This window comes from Mesoplodon densirostris, chromosome 18, assembly GCF_025265405.1.
Source record: "Mesoplodon densirostris isolate mMesDen1 chromosome 18, mMesDen1 primary haplotype, whole genome shotgun sequence".
Lineage (NCBI taxonomy): Eukaryota > Metazoa > Chordata > Mammalia > Artiodactyla > Ziphiidae > Mesoplodon > Mesoplodon densirostris.
Genome location: NC_082678.1, coordinates 50817368 through 50836280, shown reverse-complemented (window position 1 = coordinate 50836280; position 18913 = coordinate 50817368). Strand labels below are relative to the sequence as shown.

The following is an 18913-nucleotide window of genomic DNA, read 5'->3' as shown; positions in this document are numbered from 1 at the left end:
CACATGAGGTACCAGCTTGAGAATTTTCAGTCATTCATAGAAAATATTTACTGAACATCTGTCTGCTGTATGCCAGGCACTGTACCTAGAACTAAGAATACAACATAAAGTCCCAGCTATCGTAGAGCTTACATTAGTGGGAGGGGACAGACAGTAAACCAATAAATAAATACATAGGTAGTGTTTCGCTCTTTTAGAGACTTAGCATTGTTGGTATTTATGTACCCAGTTTCCAAGTTCTCTGTCCAAATCCAACCATTAGGATCATCAGCAGAGTGGAACCATGAAATGGCTTTAGAGACAGCAAGGAAAATGCAAGCTTCATGAAAAGCATTATGGATGAAAGAAGGAATATAGCTACTGAGTTTATAAACTGAGAGGAAAACAAAGGTTACTGGTGGCTGTAAAGCCTCTAGTAATGATTTTGACGAGCCAAAGTAATCAGGAAGCTCATCTTGCCTAAATACAGATGGTGAATGTAGAAAAGAGATATTCCTTTCCAGAAGCTGCTCTAGGTCAGTGGTCATGTTTTTTGTATCTTTAGATGAGGCAGAAGAGTTAACATGGCATCCAGGTCATTAGGTTCAGAGCAGGTGAGAAATAACAGTTAAGCAGGTGGCCCTGCGCCAGCTCCAGCCTATTTCCCAAACTGCATGCCTCAAACATGCATGTTTTCCAGATGAGGAGGAGGAGGAGGAGAACCTAGATGATCAGGATGAGCAAGGAAACCTGAAAGGCTTTATCAATGACGATGACGATGAAGATGAAGGGGAGGAGGATGAGGGTAGTGACTCTGGTGATTCAGAAGATGATGTTGGCCACAAGAAGAGAAAACGCAGTGAGTAGCCTCTCCTTAGGTCAGGTGAGGGTGGGGTGGAAGTCACAGTGGAGAAGGGGCCTCCCCATCACCATGGGCGACCACTCTGTCTTCTCTAGCATCTTTTGACGACCGCTTGGAGGATGATGATTTTGATCTCATTGAGGAGAATTTGGGTGTCAAAGTCAAAAGAGGAGTAAGTGCCCTTTTTGTCTCTGTCCTTGGGGGTGAAGGAAGAAGCCCTTGAAATTCAGTGACTCTGGGGGAGGAGGCACATCCAGAACAGTTTGGGGAATGTCAGCGAGGAGAAAGTGGCTCAGTATCATTGTGCTGTGGAGCCAGTTCTGGGTGCCTGTTAAAGGCTTGTCAAAGTTTCAAGAGCGGGCCTTGGGGCGTACTTGATGTGTTCTTTCCCATCTCCCTTGTGAGTATAGATAGGGTGGGAAAATAGGAGTGAGACGGGAAAGCAGGGATCCTTATGCCAGTTCCCTCAGACCCTGACGAGGCAGGTTTTCCACCCCTAGCAAAAATACCGACGTGTCAAAAAAATGTCAGATGATGAGGATGATGACGAAGAGGAATATGGCAAGGAGGAGCATGAGAAAGAAGCCATTGCAGAGGAGATCTTTCAGGATGGGGAAGGGGAAGAAGGGCAGGAGGCCATGGAGGTCTCCACGGCTCCTCCAGAGGAGGAGGAGGAAGATGATGAAGAGTCAGGTATGTGGCATTAGGCAGGGAAGCCAGTTTGGGGTGGGGTGTTGGGATTTCCTACCCCGAACAATAGAATGGGAGACCATTGTCCAGCTACTGGCCCCCAGCATTTGACACAAAGAAGTTCCTTTTCAGGAACCTGTCTCCTCCTCACTGACCACTCCTACAGTAGGAACTAAAGCCATTCAGTCCTGGCTCATCCCCTGCCTCTGGGCACTAACCTTTCCCTTCCCTATCCAGACATTGACGACTTCATTGTGGATGATGATGGACAACCACTGAAAAAACCTAAGTGGCGGAAAAAGCTTCCTGGATACACTGATGCGTGAGTGGGGTCTGGTGCGAGGTGGTGATACGGGCATCTGAGTGGACCCAGGCCGGGAGGAGGAGGTCAGAGGCCTCTGCTAAAAATGGAACAGTCAGCTCTCAGCCATTTTGCTTCCCTACCTCTAATATCCTTTACCAGGCAGTGATGTCAGACTGTTTCTAGAAGCTCTGATAGCTCTCTCAGCATTCAAGGGTCATGGTGGGATGAGGGTGGAGGCACACACAGGCAAGGATCCAGCCTCTCTCTTCCACCTGCAGCTCCTTGTTCATTTGTTTATTTATTAGTCTTCTAAATATAATTTTGTTAGAAGAAAGCTTTTGCTCTGAGGGAATACTATAACGTGTTAGCAGAAGATGGATCCACTGAGCGTGATATGAACCCATGTGCCCTGTTGCTGTTTGATCCTTGTCACTGGCACGTGCCAAAGATGGGCTTTTTAATCTCAATAAATAATAGTTTCCCTAGAAATGTCCCCCAGCTAAGCCTTTCCTCTGCAGTGACTATGCTTTTTTTGTTTACATTTCTTTTAACCTTTTTAGTCCCCTTGGGGTAGGTACAGGACCTCTGCAGGGGCTGCATCTGTCTCCTCTCACTGGAATCTGGGCCAACTGCCTTTTGCTCTCACCCACAGGGCCCTGCAAGAAGCCCAGGAGATTTTTGGTGTGGACTTTGACTATGACGAATTTGAGAAATACAATGAGTATGATGAAGAACTGGAGGAAGAGTATGAGTATGAGGATGATGAGGCTGAGGGCGAGATCCGAGTGCGCCCCAAGAAGACCACCAAGAAACGTGTGAGCCGCAAGAGCATCTTCGAGATGTATGAGCCCAGTGAGCTGGAAAGCAGCCACCTCACAGATCAGGACAATGAAATCCGAGCTACTGACCTGCCTGAGAGGTTCCAGGTAAGGAAGCACCAGTGTCTGTCCTTCTGCTGAACGGTCATCAACTGCCCTGAGCCTCCTTGGTACAAGAGTTATAGCAGAGAAACAATCTAGCAACAATCTAACAGCAGTGGTGTATAGGGGGACTCCCCTGGCGGTCCACTGGTTAAGACTCCATGCTTCCACTGCAGGGGGCGCGGGTTCAATCCCTCGTTGGGGCAGCGCAGCCAAAAAAATCTAAAAATGGTATACAGGAAGTCAGCTTTGAACCCCATCTGACTAGGCGTACAGGAAGTCTAGCTCAACATAGACTCTCCAGTGGCTTATGGTTCCTAAAATGGCACTCTTTCTTGAGCAAATACATGACATGCCTACTTCTTGCCAGACAACACTCTTCCAGGTACTGGAAATGTGTGCCTCTGGAGCACACGTTTTTGTCCAGAAGTAGTGCATGTTTTTGCTACGTGAGATACAAGATAAAGTCAGTCTCATGCTGATGCCTTATCCCCTGCAGCTCCGTTCCATCTCCGTCAAGGGGGCTGAAGATGATGAACTGGAAGAAGAGGCTGACTGGATCTACAGGAATGCCTTTGCCACACCAACCATTTCTCTGCAGGTACCCAAAAAAAGATGCTATATTTTGACATGAACCAGAAGCTACTTCATTAGGATGAGGAGCTGCTTCTCCCCTGCCCCAAACATCTGTGGGCCTAGTATAGAATAGCATGTGTGTGCGGGTGTGTGAGGGAGATTTTTCTAGGTTTAATCGGAGAAGGTCATCCCGTGACAAGAAGCCATTTTGTGGGTGGTAAGACAGAGCAAGTAATGGTGTCGTTGCTGTTTCTTTCTTCTTCTGACTGTAGGAAAGCTGTGATTACCTAGACCGAGGGCAGCCAACCAGCAGCTTCAGTCGAAAAGGGCCCAGCACGATTCAGAAGATTAAAGAGGCCCTGGGCTTCATGCGAAATCAGCATTTTGAGGTAGCGCCTCAAGCTCTAGTGGCCCACTGGTTAGACCTTCACCGGGGGTGATGGAAACGGTGGCTCCCTAAGCCGGGTGGGGAGCCCCCTTCTGTCCGCAGCAGTGGTCCCTTGACTCAAGAAGCATGAGGACCATAGACTCCAGTGATCAAGAGAACAGTGCCACCCCATTTGCAGCATTATCTTCCCCCGGGGCGGGGCGAAGGGGGAAGAGAGCATGTGTCCTGGGTGGGCCTGTGAGGGAGGCCAAGCTTCCTGCTGTTGAATTTCCTGGAGCGGTTTATTCCTCTAACAAAGGGGGTCCTTGCAGATCTTTCCTCTCTGGCTGACTGCCACCTCCTTGCCCCTCTAGGTGCCTTTCATTGCTTTCTACCGGAAGGAGTATGTGGAGCCCGAGTTGCATATCAATGACCTGTGGAGGGTGTGGCAGTGGGATGAAAAGGTAATACAGGGATCCATGCCCCTCAAGGGGTTGAGGGCTGGACTGGGTACCACCACTACTGGGACCCGAGTTCTCCCGTACATATCAGGTGGCAGCCCAGACCCTGTCAGGCTTCCCCCAGGGTCTCCTGGTAAGGAACAGCATGGTCTTGGGTGTCCAAGGCTGAATACCATCCCTTACTCCTGCTTTGTCTTGTCCTAGTGGACCCAGCTGAGGATCCGTAAGGAGAACCTAACACGGCTGTTTGAGAAGATGCAGGCTTACCAGTACGAGCAAATCTCTGCTGACCCTGACAAGCCCCTTGCTGATGGCATCCGGGCTCTGGACACCACCGACATGGAGAGGTAGCATATGCAGGCTTTATTCCATTACAGGGAGCCCTCACACCAAAGGCAGGCCCCCGCCCCTCCACCCCGACCCCAGAGCAGCATAACCTTGCAAAATTCTCAGCGCGGGACCCATTCCTTAGAATCCCAACTTATCAACACGTCAGAAGGGATCTTTCTGACAGGGAAATTCCTGTTACTTATCCATCTTGGTATAAAAGGTTTAGAGGATCAGATAATCATGTTTGCTTATTTACATGTTCCCTGTGTGGAAAGCTACATGGGAAACCAAACTACAACCAGAAAGTAGCTTGGTGAGCCTGGCATCAGAGAGGGGTGTGGGTGGGGAGCAGCTGATTTCAGTGGCCAGCGGCGTGAACCGGGGAAAGAAGGACTGTCTCAAGGACTCTGAACTGGAGACTTGCTGCCTCGTCTGCCTCTCCTTCTTTGTTGCCTTTTCTAACAACCACCAGCCACCACTTGTTTGACGTATTCTGCCTTTAAGATACCTTGATTGGGCTTCCCTGGTGGCGCAGTGGTTGGGGGTCCGCCTGCCGATGCGGGGGGCGCGGGTTCGTGCCCCGGTCCGGGAGGATCCCACATGCCGCGGAGCGGCTGGGCCCGTGAGCCATGGCCACTGGGCCTGCGCGTCCAGAGCCTGTTCTCCGCGGCGGGAGGGGCCGTGGCGGTGGGAGGCCCGCGTACCGCAAAAAAAAAAAGAAAAGAAAAGAAAAAAGAAACCTGATTGCAGTTAAGTCATGGTCTGGGGCCATTGCATGTCTTTAATAATTGGAAAATATGGGTACTCATCCTAGTTGGGATCTTGCCTCATGGGAATTGGACCTCTTGTAGCGAAACTGGGGTATACCCTTCCTCCGTGACAATTGAGGTCTTATGTCTCTTCCCTCCAGGCTCAAGGATGTACAATCAATGGATGAACTGAAAGATGTCTACAATCATTTCCTGCTTTATTATGGTCGTGACATCCCCAAGATGCAGAATGCCGCCAAGGCCAGCCGCAAGAAGCTAAAGCGTGTAAGGGAAGAGGGAGATGAGGAAGGTGAGTGTTGGAAGAGAAAACCTAGAGGCTTGGTGGCCATGGCCTCTCCAAGGATCCCCTTGGCCGATTACACTTCAGGGCTTCTCTACATGTATCAGATCCTTGGGAGTGATTGGAAACCGGAAACCAGAGGACTAACTCATGTTTTCTTCCCAGGTGATGGTGAGGAGGCAGAAGATGAGGAGCAGAGAGGGCCAGAGCTCAAGCAGGCTTCCCGCCGAGATATGTACACCATCTGCCAGAGCGCTGGGCTAGGTAAAAACGAGCTGTATATGTTCCCCAGTAGTCACTGGTAGGTAGGAAGAGGACCTAAAGGACATCTGAATGAGTCACCAATCCACTTCCAACACTTGCTCCCATGACCCACACCCATGCCACAAGAATGGTCCAGCCTCTCCCATAATTCCTGAAGGAGTGGGAAACACATGATCAGAGAGAGGGAGTTCATCCTATCTTTGGGAAGTCCTTTTACTAAACGGTCACTTCCACCTTAGTTCTGACCCCAGTCGTCACACAGAAAATTTCTATTTTTTCTGCTTTGTGACCGCCTGTTAGGTATTTAAAGTCAGCGTTTTCACTGTTCACTGTAAGACATCCTGCTCCTGCTCATTCGTGATCCCTTTACAGTCTAATGCCCAGAATTGCTGCTCTAGACTGAACGCCAAGAGGTTGCTGGCTCACCTTCCACCCTCCTGGTTTGCTTTAGATGGCTTGGCCAAGAAGTTCGGGCTGACTCCCGAGCAGTTTGGGGAGAACCTCCGGGACAGCTACCAGAGGCACGAGACAGAGCAGTTCCCCGCGGAGCCCTCGGAGCTGGCCAAGGATTACGTGTGCAGGTGGGCGCTGCCGTAGGTGGCTGGCGGGGGGAGGGGCCCGAGGGCAAAGACGTCCTCATCCTGCAGCTCCTCCTGTTTCCCTACAGCCAGTTCCCCACACCAGAAGCTGTGCTGGAAGGTGCCCGCTACATGGTAGCCCTGCAGATTGCCCGAGAGCCCCTTGTCCGGCAGGTGCTGAGGCAAACTTTCCAGGAGAGAGCCAAGCTCAACATAACCCCCACCAAGAAAGGTAGAAAGGTAAGCCGATTGAGGGGCTTTGATCTAGCATGGGGTCCAGCTCTGTTTGATTGAAGTGAGTTTCTTGCCTTCACACTTAGCTGTCTGCCTGAGAGCAGAGAGTCGGTCTTTTTTCCAAGGGTCAAGCCCCGTCTGTGTGTTGACTGATGATTCCCTCTTGTGTACAGGATGTGGATGAAGCCCACTACGCTTACTCCTTCAAGTACTTAAAGAACAAGCCTGTTAAGGAACTGAGAGATGACCAGTTCCTCAAGATATGCCTGGCTGAAGATGAAGGGCTGCTCACCATTGACATCAGCATAGATATGAAGGGGGTGGAAGGGTAAGCAAAGCTCTGGGCTGGGGGCTCTTTGGGAAGGGCTTGGTCAGTAGTCTGTTGGAAGGAGGGGTCCCTCAGGAATGTGAACCACACTTTCAGAACTGAGCAAGCCACCGTCCCTGGCTTAGTCACTCCCAGTGTTCAAGGGCATTTGGGCATCACCTTTTCTCTGTCCCTGACACCACAGTGTTGTCTCTCCTCAGCTATGGCAATGACCAGACGTATTTTGAAGAAATCAAACAATTTTACTACCGAGATGAGTTCAGCCACCAGGTGCAGGAGTGGAATCGGCAGCGCACCATGGCCATCGAGCGAGCTTTGCAGCAGTTCCTGTACGTGCAGATGGCCAAAGAGCTCAAGAACAAGCTGCTGGCCGAAGCCAAAGAATATGTCATAAAGGTGAGGACAGGAGCTCGTGGTCTTTAGTCATATGATTTCCCCAAGCTAGAGCTGAGAGTGAAGGCACCCCTTAATAGCTGTCCTGTAGCTAATGGGGAAACACTGAGGGCAGACATAGCATAACCTGAAGAGGGAGTGCAAACAAGGTCGCGGGTCACTCCAAGACCTCCCCACTTGAAGAGCCTCTTCCCTCCCTCCCCCACTGCATACACATATTCTTTGTTTATACGACTGGCCTCTGTGTACTCTCCTATTTCTAAAAGCAAAGTACGCCTTCAGGTTGTAAGCGTGCCGAGGGCTAGGAATGTGCATGCTTATAAATATGACCTTTGCAAATGTGTGCCTGCATCTGTTTCCTTAACATACTTGGCGGGCCTGCTGGCCATAGTGACTGGTGTGCCTCCTCCCCAGGCCTGTAGTCGGAAGCTCTACAACTGGTTGAGGGTGGCACCCTACCGGCCGGATCAACAGGTAGAGGAAGATGATGACTTTATGGATGAGAACCAAGGGAAGGGCATCCGAGTCCTAGGCATTGCTTTCTCCTCTGCCAGGTAACTTCCTGTCTGGCATCACCCTTATCTGTCTCCCGAGTCTCGTTCTTCTCTTACTTGTATCCTCATGTTGCTGATTATCACCCGGTTCTTTTTCTGTCGGGCTGGCAGAGATCACCCTGTGTTCTGCGCCTTGGTCAACGGTGAAGGAGAAGTGACAGACTTCCTCCGGCTGCCTCATTTTACCAAACGGCGGACTGCGTGGAGAGAGGAAGAACGGGAGAAGAAGGCAAGTGACTAGGACAGGTTACCAAGTGTACATCTTGAGCACATCTTATAGTTCAGTGGGGATAAGAGTTTATGGTCTAAGCAACATCCCGTGCAAGACCCTGATTATCTCTGACCTGGTCCCTGACCTCTTAAGTCCTGGGATAAGTCTCACTTGTGTAGGCAGTAGATGGCACTCAAGTTCTAGTGCAGGATTTCCTTCTGGCTTGAAGCCAGTTCCTAGGCCTTATGTGCTTCTGGGAGCTGCCATATCTGCCTCTGTTTTTGCCAGCATCTGGGTCAGCTTGTTCCAGGAGCTGAAAGCCACTGTGGCATTAAGCCAACCTTTTCCCTGCTTTAGCATTTGTGTTTCTACCAGGGGAAGAGAAACTTGAATTCATCTCATGTATATGCGTCTGATTTTTTTTAGCGTAAAGGTGTCTTTCAATTTTATTGACAGAGCTCCATTCTAAAAAATAATTTTCAACAAACAGCTCTTAAAAAAAGAAAGAAAAATCTTAAAATGGAGATTAGAATAGTCTTGACTGCCAGGCAGTGGTTTATGTTAAAAAAGACCTAAGTATGTTTGGTTAACCACAACTCAAGCATAGGCCAGAAGTGTAATAATCTTAGGAAATATTAACAGAAGTACAATATTCAAACTAGAGGTCCTAGTCCCCTCGTTTTGTCTTCCAGTTTGACAGCGTGTGCTGCATCATTGTTCTGTGGTCTTGTAAGGTCTCGGGCTGCTTAGGGAGAGAGAAGTGCTTGAAATCTCCCTATCCTCAAAGTCATTCAGCTCCAATTCTCTTTCACTCCAGGCTCAAGACATTGAAACTCTAAAGAAATTCCTCCTGAACAAAAAGCCTCATGTGGTGACAGTTGCAGGAGAGAACAGGTAGGGGTACCAGGGGATTGGGCCAGGCCTGGCTTAAAGTCACTCATCCTTTATTGTTGAATCTGCTCTGTCCCTGTTACAGAGTAGGCATGCGCCTGTGTAGAGCCTTGGTACTATGCCCATCCCCAGGGGATATCCCTGGGGATATTGTACCTCTTTGTCTTCAAAGTTCTCTCCTCCCCGACTCCCAGCCATGAGATTGTTCATCCCTGAGAAACTGTCCAGAAATATCCCTGACCAGCACCCCTCATTCCTCCAGGGACGCCCAGATGTTGATTGAGGATGTGAAGCGCATTGTGCATGAGCTGGACCAAGGTCAACAGCTGTCCTCTATTGGGGTGGAGCTGATTGACAATGAGTTGGCCATTCTCTATATGAACAGCAAGAAATCAGAGGTAATGCTGGAGCCCCCACCCTTAGGCCCTGCCCAGGCAAGAGCTATCAATCCCAGGGAGTTGGGGAAACAAAGATTATGGGGGCACAGGATTGCACCTGTTCACTTACCTATGCAGAGGATCTCCATTGTGCCAGTCATGGTTCAGATTGGGAGCCCCAGAGATTAAATTGGTCCCAGGAAAAATGGTCCCAGGGAAGAGAAACTGACTTAAAAAGCCAGGCGGTTTGGATTTCCTCTTGCTGTTAGAGCTGAGGAGAACATACGGCCCTGCTGACCCTCGTTTGACTCTAGGCAGAGTTCCGGGATTACCCTCCTGTGCTGAGACAGGCAGTCTCCCTGGCCCGGCGTATCCAGGACCCTCTGATTGAATTTGCCCAGGTTTGCAGCTCTGATGAAGACATCCTGTGCCTCAAGTTTCACCCCTTGCAGGTGAGTAGGATTTGACAGATAGGCCCAAGTGGACAGAGTGGCACAATAACCTTATCCCTGCCTGCTGTGTGCCGACAGGAGCATGTGGTGAAAGAAGAGCTGCTCAACGCGTTGTACTGTGAATTTATCAACCGAGTCAATGAGGTTGGAGTTGACGTCAACCGTGCCATTGCCCACCCCTACAGCCAGGCCTTAATTCAATACGTCTGTGGCCTGGGACCTCGGAAAGGGACCCATCTCCTAAAGGTAGGATTGAAAAGAAGAAAAAAAGAAAAGTTCTATTTCATTGAACCTTTACTTTGCCAATATGCTTTGACAGGCAGACCAAGGTCAAAGAGGTAAAGGCACTTTACCTCTTGCCTAGAGTCATCCAGCTAGAGAGAGTCAAGAGTCAGACTTCAGACCAGGTGGCCACAGTCATGGTCTTCACTACTGTACAGTGGTGGCTCATGGAAAAGATAACCTGAGCCATGATTTAAAAGAGATGGAGGAAAGCGAGAGTGTACTAGACACAGACCTCAGGATAGTGGGTTCTTTTGGTTTTTTTGTATATATATTTATTTATTATTTCTTTCTTTATGGCTGCATTGGGTCTTTGTTGCTTCACTCAGGCTTTCTTTAGTTGTGGCGAGCAGGGGCTACTCTTCGTTGTAGTGCGCGGGCTTCTCATTGCGGTGGCTTCTCTTGTTCCAGAGCTCGGGCTCTAGGCACGCGGGCTCAGTAGTTGTGGCACACAGGCTCTAGAGCGCAGGCTCAATAGTTGTGGCACATGGGCTTTGTTGCTCCGTGGCATGTGGGATCTTCCTGAACCAGGGCTCGAACCCGTGTCCCCTGCATTGGCAGGCAGACTCTTAACCACTGTGCCACCAGGGAAGCCCAGGATAGTCGGGGTTTTTCCCCCAGTGGAAAAAAAGGATTTCAATACAGAGGAGGGTATGTAGTGATCTTCAAGAGTATTTGTAATTTTTTTTTTTCTTAATATGGGGTGGCTACTTGACTGTATCATTAACTTTGAAGCAATACATTAGGTATGTATTATCTTTGCTTGGCATAGTGTAGTTCTTTAACATAATTTGTTTAGTAGCAGTTAGTATGGTGTAGTGCTCAGTTAGATATCGGGGTGTGGCGGCAAAATTCCCATCATGGAGGGTTTTGCAAAGACCTGAAAGCAGGCTGGAAGGTGGGGCCTGCCTACTGCTCCAGCTTACTCTAGTCCGCTCTTCTAGATCCTGAAACAGAACAACACCAGGCTCGAGAGCCGGACCCAGCTGGTCACCATGTGCCACATGGGTCCCAAAGTCTTCATGAATTGCGCTGGCTTCCTCAAGATCGACACAGCCTCCCTGGGGGACAGGTGATGCCCTCTGCCTGGGTGGGCCAAGAGGAATTCTCTTGGGCTTTGCTTTGGGGATTCAGGGATTAGGGCTGTCAAAGGGCCACAAGCTGTTTAAATTAGGAAATGTTTTAAAGCAAAGGTGAGGAACCTTTATTTAGTCAAGAGCCTCTGACCTATGGAAAAGATCAGTTCAATTATGTGAAGCTTTTTTGTGAGAGAAACATAAAAAGAACCAACTTAGTTTATAAATCAAGGACAGAAAACATAAGACTTGGTTCAGTAAACACATACTTGTTCTGTTGTTAATGGTTTGTTGTGGCTAGATAACGGTGGGAATAGAAGGGGCAGTGGAGAAGCAGTGTGGGGGTCTGAGGCATCAGGAAGGGGGAGAGAGATTTGGTATGTTTTGAGATGATGTTATTGAGAGAAAGTTCTATTCACTTGGACTTTGGACTTCACTATTGACCTCTTCCTCTCCAGAAGTTATCAACTCAGTCTTTGGAGGATCTTTTCCACGGGCACATAGCTCCTCATTCAGTAATGGAAATCAGTGGGGAAATAGGCTTCAAGTTCTAAAACTTCATTTTCCACCCAGCTTTGCTGTAACACTCCACGAATAACATAGGTCCATGTGAGTGCACGGGCAAGACCAGCCTGGGAAGGCTTTATGGGGGAAAGTAGCTGTCAGCAAATTCTCAAAGGTCTTCTTCCCCCTTCTTGTTTTATCTTATTATAAGACTTATATAAGTTCATGATATAAAATTCAACATATAGAAATATTATGCAGAAAGTGGAAGTCCCCCATAATCCCACCCCCCAGAGATAATTACCATAACAAGTTGATGTATACTACAACTTTTCTAAATTTTATTTTTGCTATGCATTTACTAACTACCCATTTACTACAAAAATGGGATCATACGGTTCATAGTGTTTTGCAGTGCATTTTTCACGTATCAATATATTGTGGCCATCTTTCCATGTCAGCACACATAGATCTACCTCATTCTTTTTAATGGCTGTATAGTATTCCATTGTATGGAGGTACCCTGGTTTATTTAACCAGTTCCCCATTGGTGGACATCTGGGTTGTTACTAGAAGCTTCTCGTTATATATCCTGCCCCTTTTCTGCCTTTCCTTCAGCACTGACTCATATATTGAAGTCCTTGATGGTTCCCGAGTTCACCCTGAGACCTATGAGTGGGCCAGGAAGATGGCAGTGGATGCTCTGGAATATGATGAATCAGCCGAGGATGCCAACCCTGCAGGGGCCCTTGAGGAGATCTTGGAAAACCCAGAGCGACTCAAGGACCTGGACTTGGATGCCTTTGCAGAAGAACTGGAGAGGCAGGTGGGTGACAGTGTAGAAGGGCTGGCACAGAAACCATCCCAAGTGGCCTGGTTGAGAGGAGACTCAGGCAGCAAGTCCTCAGAGAAGCCCTAATACTGCTAGTGTAGGAGACCTGATCCTTCTCCCTCCCCGTGCTGTACTGGGTTTCTCAAGGAAGTTTTCAGTCTGCTTATTAAGGAGCCGAGGGCGTCTCGGAGACTGCTGTAGTCATTGTTGGGGGCACATTGCGAGGGAGCTGGGAGGGGGTGAGTAGCAGGGTTTCCTTCTAGGCCCTCTTTCCTCCTTTCCAGTGGTGCGGCTTTGCATTTGTCTGTTTTACACATTGGGGTTCCGTGAGGCATTTTTATCAGAACAGTGTTCCATGGCTAAGAAAAAGTTTGAAAACCTCCTTTAGTCCTTTAGTAAGTGTTAGGGGGAAAGAAGAGAAACCCTGACAGGAGCCAACTGGCTTACTTCTTTCATCGAAACCCCTGATGGCTCAGTTGGGGAGCAGTTGCAAGGCTCTTCTTGACGGGGGCTTCTTCCCCAGGGCTATGGTGACAAACACATCACTCTGTATGACATCCGAGCAGAGCTGAGCTGTCGGTATAAGGACCTCCGGACAGCCTATCGCTCTCCCAACACAGAGGAAATCTTCAATATGTTAACCAAAGAAACACCAGAGACCTTCTACATTGGTAAATTCTGTGTCTGTTTTTTAGCTGGAGGAGGATATGTAGGGGTGAGGGGATGCGTTCAATGTACACATTCAAACCAAGCAACAGTTCCAGCAGAATGAGGCAGGTTTGTACTGTAGGTGGGAAAGACCAGGGAAACTTTTAAGAAGATTACAGAGCCCTGAGCTGGAAGTCAAAGCTGAGTTCAAGGTCAGATTATGCTTTTAACCTGCTGCTGTGGGGTCTTCATGGGATCAGTCTTATGGCCTCATTTTCCTGTCATCAAATGAGGGAAAGATCTCCCTTTTCGAGGATGTGAAGGAAATCAGTGGAGATGCTCTAGGACAGAAGCTCTGTCACTAAACGGCTGGTGGGAAGGAGTTACCTCTCCAGTTCTCTTAGCCTGCTTCCTGTTCTCTCCTTCCCTTCCCTCTCCTCCTCTCCCCTTCCTCCAGGAAAGCTCATTATCTGCAACGTCACTGGCATCGCCCACAGGCGTCCACAGGGTGAGAGCTATGACCAGGCGATCCGCAACGATGAGACAGGGCTATGGCAGTGCCCCTTCTGTCAACAGGACAATTTCCCTGAACTAAGCGAGGTACATGCTGCATTGTTACCATGGTAACGCTGAATTTCCTTTATTGAATGGTCTCAGTGCCCTATAAAGGAACCAAGAATGGGGATAGTTTAGATGACACTTTACCAAGTGAATACACAAAGAAGGAAGAGGGCTGGAATGCATATAGGCCTAACATGAAGTCCCTCTGTATGCTAGTCAGAAATGATCTATGTGGTTTTTTCTGTTCTCGCTCAACCCTTAATCCTTTTTTTTTTTTTTTTTTTGCGGTATGCGGGCCTCTCACTGTTGTGGCCTCCCCCGTCGCGGAGCACAGGCTCCGGACGCGCAGGCTCCGGACGCGCAGGCTCAGCGGCCATGGCTCACGGGCCCAGCCGCTCCGCGGCATATGGGATCCTCCCAGACCAGGGCACGAACCCGTATCCCCTGCATCGGCAGGCGGACTCTCAACCACTTGCGCCACCAGGGAGGCCCAACCCTTAATCCTTGTTTCCCGTTCCCTGAGGATGTAGCTCAACCAGAGTAGAGACAAGAGGATATATGCATTTCTCACATACAGTGTAGGCACTGTGTCCCTATGCTAGTTAGAAGGTATCTGTAAGGCTCCCTTCAATTTTTTCATTGTCCACACACGTCTTAATTTTTCCCACATTCTTCTAGACATCATCTGCTTTTCTCATGGTTAGAACTCATAAAAGCCATCCTGAAAGCTTTTTCTGGATCCTCAAATGTTATTTAGGCAGACTGTAAAATAGACAGTTTCTTCACTTTACCCAATAAAAGAAGCTGGTGAGATTTGTCCAGGTTATAAAGAGCCAAGGTGTGCCTGGTTCACTGAAATGAGTTGTTCTGAGGAGACTGACAGAGAGATTTCTTATGCCCACTAGGTCAGAACAGAATGGGAGGGAGGGGCTTCAGTTGTAGCTGGAGGGACATATAAATTATGTTACCATAAAAGATTGGTCTGATGGCCAGTGGTGCCAAACATGAGTTATGAGTCAAGGAACTTTGGGAATATTCAAATTCTGTGTTGCTGGGTGGCTAAGTCATCGTGTTCTCACATCACGATGCCAGTGTCGATGGTGAAATGAATTACAGCACTCCTGGCAGCTCTTCTCTGAATGTGTGATCTCCAGAATCTTAATGATCAGGCTCCTCTCCTGATGCCCTCTTTAGGTCTGGAACCACTTTGACAGTGGTTCATGCCCAGGCCAGGCCATCGGTGTCAAAACAAGGCTAGACAATGGTGTCACTGGCTTCATCCCCACCAAATTCCTCAGTGACAAGGTGGTGAAGCGGCCGGAGGAGCGAGTGAAGGTAGGTGAATGACTGGGGTAAGGCCTCTGGTGCAGTTTTCAGCTGCCCAAATCAGGCTGGCTTTGGGCTGTCCCCACCAGGAGTTAGGCTCTGTTCCCAGTGGCTCCTGGTGGGGAGCATTTCAGGAGGATTTATAACCAGTTGAGTGAAGTCAGGGCGAGAACCGTCTGTCTGAATGAGGAGCAGCTTTTGTGCCCTGCCTTTGTGAAATTTCATCAAATTGCTAGCCCTTTGAGAGAGGGCTCTCTCTTCCTGTGTGGGAAGCTGTGGTTTAGTCCGGCGGGCAGGAAGCAGGGCCCAGCGTTACATGCTGTGAAGCAGAAAGGCTAAGCTCCCTTTCTGTTCTAGTGTTCTCTTGTGAGAGCTGCCGTTTATTATGCACACACTAGATACCAGCCCTTGACATTTACATATGTTGACTCAAATCTCACAGCCTGATGGGGAAGGAAATACTACCTTCTTTTTTCAGAGAAATTTGAGTGCCTTTTCCAGGATCAGCTGGTTGGTTAGTGATACAGCTGGTACCAGATCTGCCAAATTCTCTGGTTCTAAGTGTTGTGAACCCCTGAGCCTATGGACTTAGGAAGGCTGGGGAAAGACATTCTGAATACAGGCATACCTGATTTTATTGACCTTTGCAGATACTGTTTGTTTGTTTGTTTGCTTGTTTGTTTTTACAAATTTAAGGTTGGTAGTAACCCTGCATCGAGCAAGTCTATCAGTACCATTGTCCCAACAGCATTTTTTTAAAAATTTATTTATTATTTTATATTTATCTTTGGTTGCATTGGGTCCTCATTGCTGCATGTGGGCCTTCTCTAGTTGTGGCTCGTGGGCTCAGTAGTTGTGGCACATGGGCTTAGCCGCTCCGCGGCATGTGGAATCCCCCCCGGACCAGGGCCCGAACCCACGTGCCCCGCATTGACAGGCGAATTCCCAACCACTGTGCCACCAGGGAGGTCCCCCAACAGCATTTGATCACTTCGTGTCTCTGTGTCACACATTTATGTGTGGTAATTCTCACAGTATTTCAGACTTTTTCATTATATTTGTTAGGGTGATCTGTGATCAGTAGTCTTTGATGTTAGTCTTGCAAATAGATTAGGACTCGCTAAAGGCTCAGGTGATGGTTAACATTTTTAAGCAATAAAGTAATTTTTAACGAAGGTATGTACATTTTTTAAAACATAATAGTGTTGCACCCTTAGTAGACTATAGTGTAAACATAACTTTTATATGTACCAGGAAACTAAAAAATTCTTGTGACTCACTTTATTGTGATATCTGCTGTATTGCGGTGGTCTGGAACTGAGCCTGCAATATCTCCAAGGTATGCCTGTAAATGAAGCTAGGGAGATTTTCAGAAGGAGAGCCATGCAGATGACTGGGTTTTGTTACTCTTTAGACAGAAGGGCTCAAATCAGGGGTAAAGTACAGAAAATAGCTACTACTTTGCTTTCCCTCCAAAAAGGGCGGCCAGACTTGGATCACATCCTAGCAGCAACAATTAGGCAGCTTTATGAGAAAAGGGAATATTACCAGTGACAGAGCATGTCCCAGGAGGCTTCAGTTGGTTTTTCTGCCTAGAGTGGGAGGCATCAGTACAGGGCACAGACTGTAGTCTGCAGATGAAACTCAACCCTGAACTCCCACTAATCTGCCACTCAGTAGCTGGCTGGCTTTGGGCAGTCACTCCACCTTTCTGCCTGGACTTTGCTTTTCTCACGTGTAAAATAGGGCATCGGGCTAGACCATCTTTGTCCCTTCCAGCTCAAATGTTCTGTGGATCTAGGTGGGAATGACTGTTCACTGCCGCATCATGAAGATTGACATCGAGAAGTTTAGTGCAGACCTGACCTGCCGCACCTCAGACCTCATGGACAGGAACAACGAGTGGAAACTGCCCAAGGACACCTACTATGACTTTGACGCTGAAGCAGCAGACCACAAGCAGGAGGAGGACATGAAACGGAAGCAACAGCGGACCAGTGAGTGTGCCCACGACCACGCCTGTGCACCCCAAGTCCTGGCAGCTCTCCCTCTGCAGGGTGCACTGCTGACTGCTCAGCTTCCCGGTGGGAGCGAGCGCTCAGCTCTGAGGTGCCGAGACCCAGAGGCATCATGAAAGGGAGCCATTGGCAGGGCTGGAAGCTGGGGTCTTCTTGGGTCACATTTTCTTTGCTAATGCACTGTGACTCTTAAAGCTTCATTCTCTCAGCACCCAGGGGCCCAGGTTAACATATCATTCATATCAGAGAATCCAGGCCCAGAGAGGGTGAAAGAGTCTCAGAACTCAGTAGTGGGTCAGAAATTAAGCCATGGCCTGTCCCATGGCTGTTGGCTCCCAGTCCCATCACCTGACCTATACTTCTTTCCTGCTCTCTTCAGCATATATCAAGCGAGTGATTGCACACCCGTCCTTCTATAATATAAATTTTAAGCAAGCAGAAAAAATGATGGAGACCATGGACCAGGGTGACGTGATCATCCGACCGAGCAGCAAGGGTGAAAATCACCTGACGGTGACCTGGAAGGTCAGTGACGGCATATACCAGCACGTGGATGTGCGGGAAGAGGGCAAGGAAAATGCCTTCAGCCTGGGAGCCACCCTGTGGATCAACAGTGAGGTGAGAGGCAGCCCCTGCCTGCGCTAGCATCCCCACTCCCGCTTCCAGAAACAAACCACTTTCACCTTAGTTACTGGTATGCATTGTATTTTAGCTACACAGAGCAACAAAACAGGAGGTTGGTTATGAAATGAGTAATTTGATATCAGTTTTGTATATTTTTCACTTCTTTCCCTGTCCTCCAGATTTTAAAATAGACTAGAGAACCTCTGGAGGAAGAGGAGAAAACACACATGCAAGCGCTTCGTGCACAACACACACACACCAAATTTCTTTGTCCTGTTTTCAGTGGAGAGGAATCTTATGGAGCCCCCTATTGTTCCCAAGCACTAAGGGAGAACTAAAGTTATGAATTAAAGGATTTTTGTGCCGTGTAAGCTAATAAATCTGGGCATGACTCAAACAGATGGATACACTGAGGGGACTTTGCGGCAGAGTAAGGCTGCAGCAGGGCCGGGACGCTCCTCCCCACAGTGGGCTCTCCTCCAAGTGGACTGGATGGAAGGCCGAATCTCAGCGCTGGATATGACAGTCGGGGCCGTTTTCTTCCCACAGGAATTTGAAGACTTGGATGAGATTGTTGCCCGCTACGTTCAGCCTATGGCATCCTTTGCCCGGGACCTTCTGAACCACAAGTATTATCAGGACTGCAGTGGTGGGGACCGTAAGGTGAGCCCAGGGCCCTGCAAGGGATGACACCTCCCAGTCACTTACGGATGTATGGTTTCCCTTCAGTGTAGGGGATGCTCAGCTGGTGAAGGAGGTGTATGTACATCATGTGTGAGCCAGACACTGTGTACCAAGCATGCTGCTATCCCAACCTCTCCCCCTCATTCTACCCCCAGAAATTAGAGGAGCTGCTCATCAAAACTAAGAAGGAGAAGCCCACCTTCATTCCCTATTTCATCTGTGCCTGCAAGGAACTGCCCGGCAAGTTCCTACTGGGATACCAGCCCCGGGGTAAACCCAGGTGAGCACTGGTGCTGAGAAGGTGCTGCCACTGGGGTCCACAGATAGGCTAGCAGGCCCCCAAACAGTACTCTCTCTGGTTCTGCTTGACTGCCTTTCTCCTCGTATCTGTTTAGAGTGGAGGTGGAGGTTGGAGGTGGGGAGAGAGGGTGATGATTTAGAGGCAAAAGGCAGACTGAATAAGAAAGGTGCTTTAATCAACCCTGCGAAAAGGAGTTCCCTTCACCTCTTCTCCCACCCAGAGAGTGACAGAAATCA

General features: G+C 48.8%; 1 protein-coding gene across 3 annotated transcripts in view; it reads left to right on the top strand.

Annotated features, from left to right (window-relative positions):
• Positions 1 to 18913, top strand: part of SUPT6H (SPT6 homolog, histone chaperone and transcription elongation factor) — a 32300-nt gene that overhangs the window by 9354 nt on the left and 4033 nt on the right. For all 3 annotated transcript variants that reach the window (XM_060080870.1, XM_060080868.1, XM_060080869.1), the window contains 30 exons: positions 680 to 838; positions 937 to 1013; positions 1342 to 1534; positions 1769 to 1853; positions 2488 to 2761; positions 3255 to 3356; positions 3604 to 3720; positions 4073 to 4162; positions 4364 to 4506; positions 5400 to 5548; positions 5705 to 5803; positions 6255 to 6384; positions 6471 to 6621; positions 6789 to 6943; positions 7144 to 7339; positions 7751 to 7890; positions 8002 to 8119; positions 8919 to 8995; positions 9255 to 9390; positions 9684 to 9821; positions 9900 to 10067; positions 11048 to 11175; positions 12302 to 12509; positions 13039 to 13186; positions 13621 to 13763; positions 14919 to 15059; positions 16852 to 17047; positions 17448 to 17686; positions 18242 to 18355; positions 18532 to 18656. In XM_060080870.1, coding sequence (XP_059936853.1) covers positions 680 to 838; positions 937 to 1013; positions 1342 to 1534; positions 1769 to 1853; positions 2488 to 2761; positions 3255 to 3356; positions 3604 to 3720; positions 4073 to 4162; positions 4364 to 4506; positions 5400 to 5548; positions 5705 to 5803; positions 6255 to 6384; positions 6471 to 6621; positions 6789 to 6943; positions 7144 to 7339; positions 7751 to 7890; positions 8002 to 8119; positions 8919 to 8995; positions 9255 to 9390; positions 9684 to 9821; positions 9900 to 10067; positions 11048 to 11175; positions 12302 to 12509; positions 13039 to 13186; positions 13621 to 13763; positions 14919 to 15059; positions 16852 to 17047; positions 17448 to 17686; positions 18242 to 18355; positions 18532 to 18656 — 4339 coding nt within the window. The remainder of the gene's footprint in view (positions 1 to 679; positions 839 to 936; positions 1014 to 1341; positions 1535 to 1768; positions 1854 to 2487; positions 2762 to 3254; positions 3357 to 3603; positions 3721 to 4072; positions 4163 to 4363; positions 4507 to 5399; positions 5549 to 5704; positions 5804 to 6254; positions 6385 to 6470; positions 6622 to 6788; positions 6944 to 7143; positions 7340 to 7750; positions 7891 to 8001; positions 8120 to 8918; positions 8996 to 9254; positions 9391 to 9683; positions 9822 to 9899; positions 10068 to 11047; positions 11176 to 12301; positions 12510 to 13038; positions 13187 to 13620; positions 13764 to 14918; positions 15060 to 16851; positions 17048 to 17447; positions 17687 to 18241; positions 18356 to 18531; positions 18657 to 18913) is intronic.